Source organism: Pseudopodoces humilis, chromosome 1 (genome assembly GCF_049639895.1).
Source record: "Pseudopodoces humilis isolate 2021_Gansu_Grassland_sample_001 chromosome 1, ASM4963989v1, whole genome shotgun sequence".
In the NCBI taxonomy this organism is placed as follows: Eukaryota; Metazoa; Chordata; class Aves; order Passeriformes; family Paridae; genus Pseudopodoces; species Pseudopodoces humilis.
The window spans coordinates 118,345,163-118,360,452 of NC_142200.1; the positions used below are offsets into that span (position 1 = coordinate 118,345,163).

The 15,290-nt window shown below is 36.5% G+C and overlaps 1 protein-coding gene across 1 annotated transcript in view; it reads left to right on the forward strand.

Annotated features, from left to right (window-relative positions):
- The window catches only part of HIBADH (3-hydroxyisobutyrate dehydrogenase), an 86,456-nt gene that overhangs the window by 12,339 nt on the left and 58,827 nt on the right, over positions 1 to 15,290 (forward strand). Inside the window, exons 3-4 of the mRNA XM_005518908.3 lie at positions 393 to 502; positions 2,963 to 3,084. Of these exons, the coding sequence (XP_005518965.1) occupies positions 393 to 502; positions 2,963 to 3,084 (232 nt within the window). The remainder of the gene's footprint in view (positions 1 to 392; positions 503 to 2,962; positions 3,085 to 15,290) is intronic.

The window sequence follows — 15,290 nt, forward strand, 5'->3', positions numbered from 1 at the left end:
CCATATATAAGACAAGGAAAAAAGTGAGATTTTTGTGATCCTTTCATGTTGTTCCTCCTTAGAGACATTGTAGAGCAATATTTTGTAAAGATACAGGGTTTGCAGTGAATTGAAGATTCATGAATGGGTTGATGGCATTAAAGCATATTTCCCTTGGCAGATGTTGTGGAGGAACTTCCATGATAGGAGGTAATTTTCATTTTTTTAATTTTTGTGTTACTGGTTCTGAATAGCCAATATTTTCATTAGGAGAGCAGTTTTTCTTGTGTTAATTTTTTACCTAACTTAATTGGGACCAGTGAATGCTTAAACCAAACTCATCAAACATGTCTGACATTGCTTTTTCAGGAAGAGTGCAAGCTTATATTGTCTTTTTTTTTTTTCTTTAAAAGGTAACAGAATCCCCAGCAGATGTAGCAGACAGAGCAGACAGAATTATTACCATGCTGCCTTCTAGTCCCCATGCAAAAGAAGTTTACACAGGAGCAAATGGAATTCTAAAGTAAGACTTTTTTGCAGTTTGGAGAATTTGCACTCGTACTCAAGGTTTGTCTGATGATTGCTGCTGTTGTAACTCTTCCTGTGCCTTCAGGGCACTTAATTCAATGTTCTCTGTTCTGTCACTATTGATATTTCTAATTATATGAGTTCTCTTATACAGTGCTTGGTTTTGAATGGCTTTTGACTAAAGTCTTAATTTTATTTTCAGTAGAATAATAATTCTTGTGCATTTCAGGCACTTAACTCACCAACTTAACTATTGTCTGCCTTTTCAGTTGTATGGTTCTTTTGCCATAATGTACAACTACACTCAGGTACAGCTAGAATATTTTCTGGCAACAATTATTTTCTCAAATACTATTTTCTTTAACTTGAAGTATAAATTACATGTTCTGAAGACATGTCGTTGTGTATTAACATAGAATAGCTTACAAGACTTTCTTGATTTCTACTCTTATTATCTGTTTATTACACAAAAAAATACCTAAAGATTTTGTTTCACGTGAAACAGTGTTTTTTAACTTTGTGGAGGGATTTCCACTGAGCCTTAAATCTATAGTCTGCAGAATTCTAATGCTTGGAGTTTTTTAACTTGCCAAATCAAAAAATAAATATAATTTAAAAGTCTGTTCTGGCTATATGTGCACTGCTCCTGGCAGGCTGACTGAAGCTACTGGAAACCTCTGAGGAGGAACATGTAGGCTCTTACAGCTATCCGGGTTAGTAAGGTAAAAACATGCAGAAGACAAAAGTACAGTAGATTATCAAAAAAAGATAATGCTTTTTTAGGTATTGGTTGTACAATATTAATATACAGTGATAAGAAAATGGAAGTAGAAGAGAGGGATTTCTGTTGTTCTTGCTATACAGGAATAACAGTTGCTTCTTTCCCTTACTGTCTGTAGTTTAATTCCTTATAAAGTAGGACTGAGCAGATCTAGGTATCTATAGCTTAGACCCTTCAGGGAAGTTGGGTAATTGGATCAGTCCCACAAAGCTCAGGAAGCAGCTGTGGGAGAACTGTACCCATGATGGCAGTGGTTTGAAGAATGATTGGCAATACTTACTGATACAGTATAGACAGACAGTTAATCTCTTGAGTTCATAGATGTGGAAAATCCAGCAGGGAACAGAGGATGTGGAAAGCAGTCCTATGCTGCTGCAATTTCTCAGCCTCTGTTATTAAGAGAAGAAAGTGTAATTTGACAGTAGTGAATAATTGTGGCTCTGAGTGACCTGGTCCTTGCTGACTGGTCTGATTTTCATAATTTTCTAAAGCTTTTAAAGCTTTACAGAAGAAAGCATTAATAATGTGAAGTGTTTAAAGGTTGAGTCATCCCCCTGTGTTATCAAGGAGCTTGTGCCTTCCTCTGAATATAAGAGGAGATGATGCGGTACTTTTTCTGCTGCCCTGGTTTTTGTTTGCATGTGTTCCAACTAACTGCAGCAGCATGAGGGATCAGTTTTGTGTATGGTCCACTGTTTGAGTCTGGCGTTCCAGTAGGGTCACAGTGTATGTATATATTGAGAGACTATTTCCAGCAATCTGGGTAATTCAATTAAGTGAAATCCACTGTACTGCCAACAGCATGCAAGGTGCAGTGGATCTCTTTATCTCTCATGAGTAGCTTTAAATGGGACACCTTCGTATGACTGAAAAATTCTGGTCTTTGATTTCATGCTGATTGCTGGTCAGGTGGACTTAAAATCATGGTGCAGTTCAATGGAAAGAAGCAACTTTTTTGTCATGGAGAGAAATAAAAAGGTTCAAAATAAAAAAGTTCAAATTCTTTAAATTTCAAACATTTTATTGTATTTTTAAATCAAATATACAGCTTTCTGTGATTTACAGTTTGAAATACAGATCTGCCTAAGTGTCCTGGCTATCAGTGGGAAAACATTTTTCTCCATGCTTCACTTCAAATCTTCAGTGGGCTTTTGTGGTTTTAGTTATGATCTTTATGTGGAACAGATTGTAGAATGATTAAAAGAATGCAGACCATTCTGATAAGAACTTAAGATACTGTATATATAAAAAGAGCATTTTATTGTTATATATTAAATTTTAGGCTGTATAAACAGTTGCTTAGAATGCATCTTAGGTGATCTGTATATTATATATTGCTCAACTTGTGTAATGGAAGATTTTCCTAGTGCAACCTTTTAGTGTAATTTTTTTTAATAGTGTTTAAAAAGAACATCCTTTTTTGTGTTCGGCTTTTATTGGGCTTTGAGTGGTTCAAAACTGCAATATACATAGTCAGCAATATAAATACTGAGCAGATCTTGCTCAATAAGGTTTAAAACTTCATGTTTACTAGTGTACCAAAAAATGTCTGCACATTTGTCATGCTGATGGAAGCCAGTGCCATGTTAATAGTTGCAAATATCTTCTGAAAATAATACTAATACTAATACTACTACTACTACTAATAATAATAATAAATCATCTTTATTTTAGGAAAGTGAAGAAAGGCTCATTGCTAATAGATTCCAGCACTATAGATCCAGCAGTTTCAAAAGAATTAGCCAAAGCTGCTGAAAAGATGGGAGCAGTTTTTATGGATGCCCCAGTTTCTGGAGGTAAGTCTTCATAAGCAGTTTACCTCATATTGAACAGGTTGTCACTTTGTTTGGAATGTCAGTCACCAATTTGTACCCTTGTTGCTCTAAGTTGCTTTTCTTTGCTATATGTACAGTATTCTGTTTTGTTGTTGTTGTTTAATTGCATTACAGATAATAGCAGTGTGTTATTACAGGAGTATTTTTAGGATTTAGGAGTATGCTCTTGTGTTACACTTGGAGAAAAAGCTTTCTTGGGATATGGTACAATGGTCCTTTTAATGTAACTTCTTTCATAAAGTTGCATTTTTATGCAGTTACTTATATTTGTTTAGCCTCCATCTGTTTCTTCCTGTTAGGGAAAAACTGGTCATCATTAAGAAGTCCTGTTACTTTTTCATTAATTAAAAAGGAGATAATGAAGTGAGGAATATAAGATTTCTTTATCAAAAGAAAACAGAGATTTGTCTGATTTTATAATAATTGAAGAATGTGGATGATAGTTGTCTATTCTTAAAAGTTGCTAACTATTGGTCTCTGAGTATTTAGTCTCTTGTAAGAAATAATACAGAGCAGGGAAGACTTCTCATTTTGTGGACAGAGGAGAGCAGAAACATAAAATTAATGTTTTGAAAATAGAACCATAACTGATTGTTTCTATTGTTGGATTCTTCTCCAAAACACCTCGAATTAAGAAGGTGAGGAAACCTCATTTTATGTGGGAAAATCTTGAGGTTTTTACAATCCAGTCTAAAAATAAATGTAACTGGCATTTTGAGAATTCTTTATTTTCCTGATGAGTGTCAGTGATGAGCAAAAACTAACAGTCTTTTTTAGTTTTAACTGCAAATTAAGACAGGATTTGACTACATACTAGAAGCCAAAATTTTCATCCAAATTCTATTGTGAACAGAAAGTAGGCAGATCCAGGTAGGTGATATTGAAGAATATAGTGGGAGAAGACAATATTCTTGCTTCCCAGCCAAACTGTTAGTTCTGTTTTATAAAGTTAGAGTACTAATCAGCCTGGGAAGAAAAAACACAGAAAAATTGTATTGTGGATGGATTATGTATCTTTCTGATCCTTTTTTTAAACACAGCATGACTTTCTGCTTATCAGTTGGGCAATTCTGCCCTATTTCTGTATTGTTTTCTTCAATCCCTTTCTGCCAAGTATGTTACTTTCCTGAGGGAATTATTTACCTTTTAGAAATTTCTGTGATTTATTTTTACTTGTAAGTTTTTGGTGTAAGAAGAAAAGGTAAAGTTCGATTCTGAAAGAACTTTAGCTATTATGGGGGTTTTGTTCCTTGAGAAAATGGTAATGCCAAGACAGATTTAATATGATAACATAAAGCTGACTAGTATGAATACAGATGGCTTTTTTGGTGTTAGTAGTTTATCTGAATACAAATAACATGGTGACTAGTGACAGTTACAGATTGAGGGATATTCTGAATAAAGGGGAGAGAATAGACTTAACTTTCTAGTCCTTAATATATTTGTGAAGCCCAAGGAGCACTCTGTACAAATCATGTTTAAAGTGGGCACTTGCTAGAAATGTGGAGAAGTTAAGTCTGTTGGAAAAAAATCTTTAATGTTGTGCTTTGTTATTTCCATCTTTCAGTACCTAATACATCAAGTCTTTGGGGTATTTTTATATGTCCTGACTGCATTGTTGGCCTTCAGACAAAACACTAAATGGAGAAGTATGCTTGGCTCTCTAGAAATTGGCAGGCACTATGCTGTTGCTGTGCAATGCAATAGAGTTGGCAGGAGTTTGAAGGAGAACGTTTGCGGGACATAGGGAGGAGGAAGAGAAAGCAGCATGCCTGAGCTGTCCTCCGTAGAGCTATCTGTTTACTAGCTGTTATTGGCAGACAACTCCACTTGTGTTTTTAGGTATTTGGGTGTTGCCTGATGTTAACATTCATCTGCACTCCGAACAAGTTCACAAACTGAATAATATTGTGAAAATTGCTTGGACTCTAAACCCTAGGGAAAGAGAGCAGTGATTTTAATCCTGTCCTGACATTTCAAATGAAGAATCTTGGGGCATAGCATTAGGGCCAGATTTTAGTGGCTTGTTTGCAGCCTTGTCCCCAAAAGATTCTTTCTCTTGATCATTTTCAAATGGGCCTGCATGCCAATTTATAGTGCTGTCTTCTTCATATGATTGGCCTACAGCATTTACTTGCTTACAGTCAGAACTCATTAAGTAGAAGTTGATGAACCAAGTTGCTGTGGTATTATTTTGTATTAAGCGACTTCAGAAAATACTTCTCATCCCCATAGTTGCATGCAGATTATGCTGCTAATGCTGTCTAGAGATAGCAATCGCTTTAGCTTAGGATTAGGATCTCTTGCAGGCCCACATGAGAAAGTTGTGTCATGGTTCCCAGTGCTGCCCTGGTTTGTGACTTCTTTGTGAGCATGGGACAAATGGGGAAACATCTTCAAAATCCATGTTTATTTAATATTTTTTTTAATCTAGACAAGAAAATTATCTCTTTGCAAGGCTTGGGTTCTTCATCTCTGTATGTATAAAAGTATTTTAAGGCGCACATTATCATAGAAGCATATTTAAAACTGACTTACGTTGGCACAAGATACTACTGGCTAAGTACGAGATCTAAATTTAGCCTTCAAGAATTGTGTCAAATTTGTCCTCCCACTGATTTCAGTAGAAGTATGATACAGATTCTCACCTCGTAATCTAGACCTAACTTTGCTAGTGGCTTCACTGACACTACTGTAAAGGTTCTGTCTCTTTAACTCAGTATACGAGATACTAATTTCCTAAAGTACCTTGGCTGATATTTTTTTTCATTTCTAATGTAATTCCTTGTAAGTTGTAAGCATTGTTAGTGTTCAGATACAACCTTTTCAACTTTTTTCCCCTTCCACTGGCTCCTGAAATTATATCAGCTCTGTATCTGCTCAAAATACATTGAGCATTCTGCTGGAACTTCACAAAAAAGTGTGACAACTTGATTTGTTTTTCTGGATTTGGAGGTATGAAAAAAAGTTTTCAACTCTTTTGTATGTCTGGTTCTTTAAGGTTTGATAATGAAACTTTAGATCTTCCTCCTCACTATATCCTTTAGACAAGAGAGTAGTCAGTTAAAAAGACTGCTAATTGTTAATAACAGCTGTCAGGTAGAGCACTGTAGTCATGCTAAAATGGTAATAAAGAGTAAAATAAAAGAGTTTGTTTTTAGAAATTGTGCATTGGAGGTGGCTAGAAGAGGTTGTAGTTTCTATGCCAGCAGCCATTTCAAACTGTTTCATCTTACAGTACTGCTTCCATAAACTTCAGCTAATCATTAAGTGATGGAAACAGTAGTAATACAAGTTAAGACTTCAGGTCACTGATAACATAAAGTATAATGTGAGTCCTTGAAGGGTGCATTGCAGACTTATTCCCTGCATGGCCAGATCTCTACTTAACATGGAGCTAAGGAAAAATAAATAAATTATTATAAACACTCTGAAACACTCTGGAGATATTTCATTTCATAGAGCAATATATTTCAGAATACCAGCTCTTTTTTTTTTTTTTATTTTTTTTTTTTACTTTTTCTTAGGAAGGGCACCTTCCTAAAATAGGAGAAGCGAATTACGTGTTTCGCTTACTTGAATGTTGAAGGCCCTTAGTGCTGTGCCTTTTCCAAGGGAAGCAGAGGAGTTAAAAGTTCATGCACACCAATGTTTGCAGAGATGATTTAAAAGACACTTTCAGACTAGACTGAATAATTGGAATTAGGAATGAGTAGTTCAAACATTGCATCTCTTAGCTTGTAAATTCTGTTGTAACAAAGATGCATAATCAATATCTTTGCCAGAATTAAGTTGATTTAATAGACCTGTCTTTGCTGGGGAGCCTTTGTAGAGCTGCTTGAACTGACTTCATTAAGTTGTGTCTGCTTTATTTTCCTTTAGCTTTGTGCACCTTTAGAGAAATGCAATCTTACAACTTTATGGGAGTGGAAGAGTTGGTGGGTTAATTCAGTATCTCTATTCTAATTTGAGACATCATGTAGGTTTTAATAAACACAAAGAATAAAATAAGGAATGTCCTGAATTCAGTGGTGTAGAGGTTTGGTTTGGTTTTGGCTTTCTGGTCTGGTAATACGATGATCAGATCTCTTAGGATCCTTGAAACACTATAAAGATGGAGCAGGTTCATGAATTTAGAACTAATAATTCTGACCTATCCCCCTCAGTAGCAGGTGTTCTTGTTGGTAATGAAAAACATTTAAAGGCATAGTAGTATTTGCTCCATTATTGTTTCTGTATTTATGTTTTTATGCTTTATTTTTAAAACCTAAATGTGCATGCTCAGAATGGCCACAGTGTTCTCTGTGTTTCTGGTACTGAGCATAATTTTACCTCGCTTGCTTTGCTCTTCCTCAGTCACTGCATGCCTTGTGTAATATTTTTCTTTCCTGACATCTTTCTTAATTTCTCTGTTTACATTTTTTGCTGAATGCATTTGATCTTGCTCATTTTTTTGCCAAGTCTGTGATACGGGGATGGTAGAAGAAATTACAGTGTAGAACCTTAATACTAAAGGTAGTGTCAAAAATACTACTGTTATTCTGAAATTAGGTGACCAAAAATAATGCAGGAAGTAAACTACAAAAAAGGGGAAAATTGGATGAACTGATTAAGAGAAGCTAAAATGAGGATGAAGAAGTATTTTAAAATCTGAGATGCTTAAAAAGCTTTTGATTTCTAATAACTTATGGTTTAAATTATATAATACTCATTTGTCAAAATAAAGCTAGTTTAATAGCTTTCGTTGGAGAGAAGGAAGAACTGAAGATCTTGAAAATCTTACACGTTGGTAAAATGTGTATTTTGACACAGGGAGGGGAGAAAGTATAAACCTTGTGCAAATATCACTATGTTGGCAGCAGCTGTTGTTTCAGAAGAGTTAGGTAGTATATTTACTTACATGCTGACTTTGCAAGGCTATTTTTCTTCTCTATTACGCCTTTTGCATTCTCTGTAAAATAAAATAAAAGGTAGCAGAAGATAAGGAGGAATAAACAGATTTGGTGAGAGTATCATCTGAAAATGTTCACTGGGGTGGAGGCAACTATCCTACAATGACTAAAAGGGTGGAATAAATGATTTTATTAAAGCATATTGTATATTTTGGCAATACAGTTGTGTGTAGTCTGGCCAAATAGTGACCAATGTGCAGAGAAACATATCTGTCTCCATTTATTCGAAGGTGTAGAGATGAGTTATTTAGACTGGCTCAATGGGATATAACCAGGAATAATAGGCTGGAAATCATTAAGGAAAGAAAAATGTGTGCCGTGTCTACCAGGAAAAATGTCCTAACGACATTCTTCATACACTGTGGAATAATTTCCAAAGGAGATGGTTGAAGCCAAATATCTCAACATGCTTTAAACTGCACTGGGCAAAGTGCTAGGAACTATTCTGTGGGGAAAAAATCTACGACTGGCAGGAGGATGTCTACATGATCTAATCAGTCTTTTCCATCTCTAATGTCTACAATCCTGTTGTGTTCTCACACATGGTGTTCAAAAACAGTTAAAGGAAAACTGTCCAGATGGAAGTTAGAAATCCCTGTAGCACTCTTTGAAAAAGAATAAGGAATAACAGCAGAGTTAGAGCCAACATTCCTTCTCTCAGTAAAAATGGTTCTAATATTCACGGCTGCATGTGAGCTGTTACCACATTTCTAATAACTGCTCTGTTTGTTTGTGGTTACTTTAATACTAGTATCTGCCTCTTCCTGTCAAATGTTCTGAGATACCCAGAGTATGAAATATCTATAAATGCCAGCCTGTCATAAGTCCTAGGGAATAAAAGTTAATTTAATTTCATTTTTTAATTTTTGATTGCTTCTCCTAGAGAATGTTTAAAGTTAAGGGGTTGCAGGTGGTGTTTGGGAATGTTTCTGGAATGAAGTGATGACTTTGAAGCTTTCTACAAAGTTTGTTTTGGTTTTAAACATTCATGGGCATTCATTCTTTCTTTTTGTTCTCTCAATGGAGTGCCTTGTTCAAAGTGTGTATTTTTCATGTAGTCAAAACCTAGCGTGATTCCTGTGCTTTTGGGACAGTGGAGATGATGAGCACCAGACCTTAATAATCCCCTGACTCCATATGAGCCCTAATTCTGAACTATGCTAAGTGTGGATGTGGCACATGTCAGTAGTTAGCCCAGCCCCAGGCACACCAGAGAGGGAAGTCCAAACTGGAAGGCACCACACAGAGTAGACTGGGAGTGCCCTGTGCCTGCGCAGTGGCCATCAGCATGGGGACAGCCCCACCAGCTACAGCACTGGAGGTGCCACTGCAGAGAAAATTCAATTTTCTCTGAATCTTAATAAAAACCAGTTGTACTTGTAATTTAGTGTTGCCTTAAACAGATTTTTTCCAGTCTGTGTGTGGAATTCTTATTTTTTGGAAAAAAAATTAGAAGTCCAGAGAAGCTTGACTAAGTGGTTTCAGCTGGCATAGAGTTAATTTTGTTCCTAGTAGCTGGTAGAGTACCGGATTTTTTTGTTTTAGAATGAGAATAAAGTTGATAACGCGTTGATGTTTAGTTGTTGCTAAGTGGTGCTTACTTCAAGTCAAGGACTTTCCCATGCTTTGTCAATAAGGTGGTACACAACAATCCGGGAAAGGAGCATTGCCAGGACAGCTGACCTGAACTGGCCAGAGGGTTATATTCCATTGCCCAGAACATCATTCTCAGTATATAAACTGGGGGAATTGCCTGGGAGGGGCTGATTGCTGCTCAGGAATGGGCTGGACATCAGTCAGTGGAGCAACTGTATTGTACATCATTTGTCAGTCTTGAGTTTTGTTTTGCTCTTTTTGTTGCCTCCTTTTTCATCATTTCATCATCACCATTTTATTTATTTACTACTATTACTATTGTTACTGTTATAATTATTACATTTTATTTGAGTTATTAACCTGTTCTTATGTAAAATCTTATGGATTTTACCTTTTTTTATGTTTCTCCTCTCCATCCCCCTGGGGAAGGGTGAGGGGTGAATGAACGACTGGCTGTACGGTGCTGCTTTGCCAGCTGGGGTTAAATCACAGCACTAATTTAAATGGAGTGGGCCACTGAAGATGTGGCCCAAAATAGAACTACATGTTTTATTTTGTCTCTTATTCAGCAAGGGAGGTCTGCAGATCTTACACTAGACATGGAAAGAAACATTAACATCCTGAGTGTCTGAACCTTAGGACACATCTTACGTCTTAGGACACATTTGTGCAAACTGCTCTGTGTTGAAGAGCACTCCTTTGAAGACTCTTTAAACACTTAAACTAAAGGAGCAAAAAAGAAAAGAAACAAACCCATATGGAGTAAATTTTGCAGCGACAGCTAACCTTGTCTTGTAGTGCAGGCCTTTGAAAATAAATCACTTGTTGATCCCCCAAATAGCTGAATCCAGGATGAGTAGCTGAATGAAAAGCTGATCTTCTATTGACCCCCATCTGGATGATGCTAATATTCTGGGTTCCTTGTGTTTCATTTTTAAAGTCATAGTGATGAGTTGGCCAAGTATTGGATTTATTTATGACAGTATTATACTATGATCCGGAGCCATTCTAAGTCACTGGATCATTACAGAATGTGATCTTATAGTGGAGGACATTTTTATGTTTTGAAAAGCGTCTTAAGTTATGCGAATAAAGAGGGGGAAAAAGTTCTAGGAGAAGTAGCCCCTCTGCACTTCAAATAAAAACCTGAAAATCATTCCATATTTGCAGTGTTTAGTGTAGTACTGCCCATTGTGAGACAATTCAGTAGCTTAAGCTTTTGTCCTTAGCAGAACAGCTCTTAGTTAATCCACAGGCAGCACATAGAAATACCAAAATTTCCTAATTCTCCTTCCTTCAACCACATTTTAAAAAACCATGGTTTATATCATGAAATAAAACAGTAAGGGAATGAGTATTGCCTTTTACCATTAATAAGCATTTAGAATCCAGCTGTCTGCATACAAACTATTCAAATGTTCTCCTTTCAGTTTGTCCAGACTTTAGTCTTGTTGGCTCACCACTTCAGTCTACTGAAAAGTGAAGGACAGAGGTGAGTCTTGCAATTCCAGAGCAGAAGAAACAGTTTTTAGATACAGTTCTCATGCCAAGCACAACATAGGACCCTGAAGTGGGGGGAAAAAAATAATATTTGCTGCACTGTATTTGACCTATAATTTTAACCCTTAAAATTTGATTCTTATTTTAATTCCTGTAGTTTTGCTGAGACACATTTTGTGGAATTTCCTATACGTTATATAGTTTAAACCCGTATCCATTTGTAAGAAAAAATGACAATTACATGGCTTGATGGGAACAGAGTAATGCATGAAAATGTTACCCTGATGCCGTACCTTCAGTTTCTGTTACTGGTTCTGTAAGCAGTCGTGTTTTAATTATTTGTGTTGTGGAAGAGTTGTTTGTTGTAAAATGGGGGGAGCAGTGTGAAACACTGTGGATCACTTTATTAAACTCTTTATGTGTTTTAAATTAATTATTTGATTGTATCCTGATATGTTGTTTGTCTGCTGCTAAACTAACGGGGTTAGGGTTTTTTTTTAATGAGAAGTTTAGCAAATTGACAGTAATACTAATCTGACATGTAATTATTATCCATTTGCTTTATTTAATGAGTTGCTGCAAACTGTGTAAGATCCTAGTTACTTAGTAACCATACAGTTTAACCATGCAGTCAGAAATGTGTCTTTTGGCTGTCCTTTTGTTTTCAATCTGTTTCCACTGCTTTCTGAGAGTGTATGGTGGGAGTGTGGCTTGTGGCTCGTAGTATGTTTGCCACAGGGAGTACAAGGAAAGTCACGTTGAGTTTTAGCTTTGGCTGAGGAGCATACTACTTGTGTTTCATTTGTGTTAGATTTCTCGGGTTTGCTTAAAATTGTGGATTTCATTATGGAACTAACATGGAGGTAATCTGTAGAGACATATGACTGTACATAGCTGTTCCAGCTTGGTTGATTTGTGAGGTTTACATTTTTCCGATTAAACTACTTCCAGAATTGCTACAATTTCTAGTAGTCTGAAAGCAGTATTTGGTAGCAGCTAGATGCTTTTTGTCTTGAATAAGGCATTTTATGTTGCATGTGCAGGAAGAACAGTGATTTCCTTCCTCTTTTAAAAGTTGAGGGACATCTGGAGAAAGGCATTTTCAGTAGGCTATCAGCATGTGAAACATTGTCGTGATAGAGCCCTATATAGTTAGAGTAAACTAGGAGTGTGTCTAACTTCCCTCTTTCTGCAGATGGTCATCTTAGGATTTATATTAGTGGGGAGTTAGGGGTGATGCTGGGGCAGTGGAAGGGTTTCGTAGCGGAAGCACTAAATGAGAAACTGATGTGAATTTGGCAAGCAGCAGAGTTTCCTGAGATAGAGCATCCTCTTAACAGCCTCAGCCTGAATCTTGGCTGCCTCAAAGGGCTCCCACCCTGTCCAAGATGGAGGTTCCTGCAGAGAGCCCTAATAGCATCCCTCACTGCCTCAACAGAGTGTTAAAGCATGGGACTTAGCTGCTGTGAAACAATGCCATAAATTCCTCCCAGGACCAAAATGAACATACTTGATCACCCAAGTGCATCATTCCAGTTCCAGAACAAGCTGGACTATAGAAAAGCATTTCTATTAGTAGTGCAACAACTGGTACACATATTAAAGAAGAAGGTGGTTAATCTGTTACTGTTTGGTCACTGGTACATTTTTTTTCCCACTGTATTAATATGCTTAGCAATTCTTGACACTAAATGTGACTATATGCACTTAGTATGTTGTTTTCTTTAGCAGACAATTACACCAACCTTGAATGGAGCATTTTTTTGGTTACTGGGGTAAAGGAATCTTAGGAGATTGAAACAGTAGGCAGCAAAGCTTGTTAAGGAGGTTTTTATTTTACAAGCCCTCAAAAATTCAGAATATGGCTTGCTTACTACTTTAAAAAGTCCAAATGTCCTTATAGACTCCATTTCAGAGCCAGCATCAAATCTATGCTATACTTGTCTAAAAATCCAAACATGCACTCTTGGCTGTTACTGTTTACTGAATCAGAACCCTACTGTTTCTACTTGCACTGTATCTAATTTATCGTAAGTGACCGCAAAAACTAGAATTATTTATATGTTGGCACCTAACAGCTCCACTATAGTTAAGGGTCTGTTGGCATTTCCATTATAAACCTTCTTTTGAGAGGTTTATAACTTGGTGGTTTTATTTTTGCTTCAGGCTTAAATGTGCCATTTTCATCCAAGCACAAATTCTTCTACAGAATTTCATTTAAATCAGTTTGGCCATTATTTATTTTAGAGTGTGTACGTTGGGGAGTGGAAGGGAACACACTGTTTAATTTTGGTTTCAGAAGCTTTTTGGTCAGACTATATAATGAAAGAAAAATGGTGCTTTTTATTTTATTTGTAGAAACTTACATTTTCCTTGGATGTGTTGGAGTTACTAAGCCCATGCTTTTTCAGGTTTCTGCCAATGCTCACATGGAACGCATCCACGCCCACTCGTCCACCCACCCATCTCGCCTGCCCCTGCCCAGTGACATGCTCTGAGGAAGCTTCCCCAGGCTTCTGGCAGAGAAAGCTTTTTTGGGGAAGTGGATGAAGTAACATACAATGGGTGTCCTGTTGAGAGGCCTTAGGCCAACCAGTCCAACCGAGGAAGCAGATGGAGCTTAATTGGAAAAAGACGGGCTGAGTGCAGTTGTCAGTCAAATGTAACCCTATGTGGTTAAGAGTGGCATTTCCTATGGCTCTGCCATTTCTTGTGGGATCTCTGTAAATTACTACTTGGGTGCAGTAATTCTCAGAGTCTAAAAGTGGTGTGAGTTGGTGTTTTCCCTTGCTCCTGAACACTGAACCACGGAGGATTTCAACACTTTTTTTAGTCAGAAATTCTTGCCACAGTACTCTATTATTATGCTAATTAAATTCTTACTGCAGGAATAATAGGTATCTATGATGTTTCACTACTAATCCTAGTAACGAAGTACCACTGTTCTTTTGCATAGTGATTTAAAAGTACAAAGAAGGGAAATGGTGTATAGAGAGGTGGAAGCTTTTATTAGACCAAATAATACAGCTGAAAATAGAAAACAAGTTTCTGGGTCGGTCCTTTCACCACATTACACAAGAAGCAGTAAAGAACAATAGTGTTTGTTAGTTTTTTCCTTTGCTATTGAATTACAAGAAAAAGCTAGTCAATGGAAAACAAAGTAGGGAGAGAATATGTGGTTTGGCAGCTTCTTGTGTACTTGTCCTTTTGGGATCTTTTTATTTCAGGTAATTAATGGAGATTAGTGATTGGACAGACAAGCAATGAAAATGCTTTGTTACGTTTTGTCTTCTGTTTTATTAGCAAAAGGTAAAAGGGAAGCATGAGTATAATTAATTATGGCAGCAGATACAAACAGCTTTTTGCACCATAAAACATTAGATCCCATTGAAGTATTTGAAAGTCTTCTTTATCTTACTTTCCTCTGTCTAGTTCCAGAGGTTAATGAATTCATAGGTCACACATTCCAAATCTTAAATGTTTTAGGACAACTAATTTTAAATTTTATTACTCTATTTTTAGTTTGCTGGTATTAACATTTAAAATCACTGAAGACTAAAAGTTTTGTATCCATTAAAACCTGCTATTTTCAGCTTTGGGACCTGGAAACGGAAGCTTAAATAAACAGCAAATGTCACAAGACATGTGATTAGTTGATCACTATCAAAACATATTTTAATAATGTTTTCCCTGGTATCCCTTTATTGCTAAGGATCAAGAACTATAAGCTGTATACAGTCAAAGCAAAGAAAATCATTAGAAATACCTTAATAGAACACATCTATAAAGCTCCAGTTCGGCACATAACACTTAGACATCTGCTTGAGTGTGTCCAATTGAATGGGAATTTAGTGCAGGTTGAAGAGGTGTGTCCTTGGTGTCTACTAAGTGTCTGTGGTGTAATCTCTCTGTTTTACACTATTGAACTGTTGTCTTTCAAACTCCAAGGCTGCAAAGCACTGTCTAGAGCTGACATCCTGGGCATGACTTGACTGGACTTTTCATGCAACTATAAGCTAATTCTTTCGTTTATTTGGCAATATCCTTTCTTTATTAAATTTATTTATTTATACAGGATTTTTTTATTTGGTGTCACCTAAGTTCAAGGTTTTATTGTTT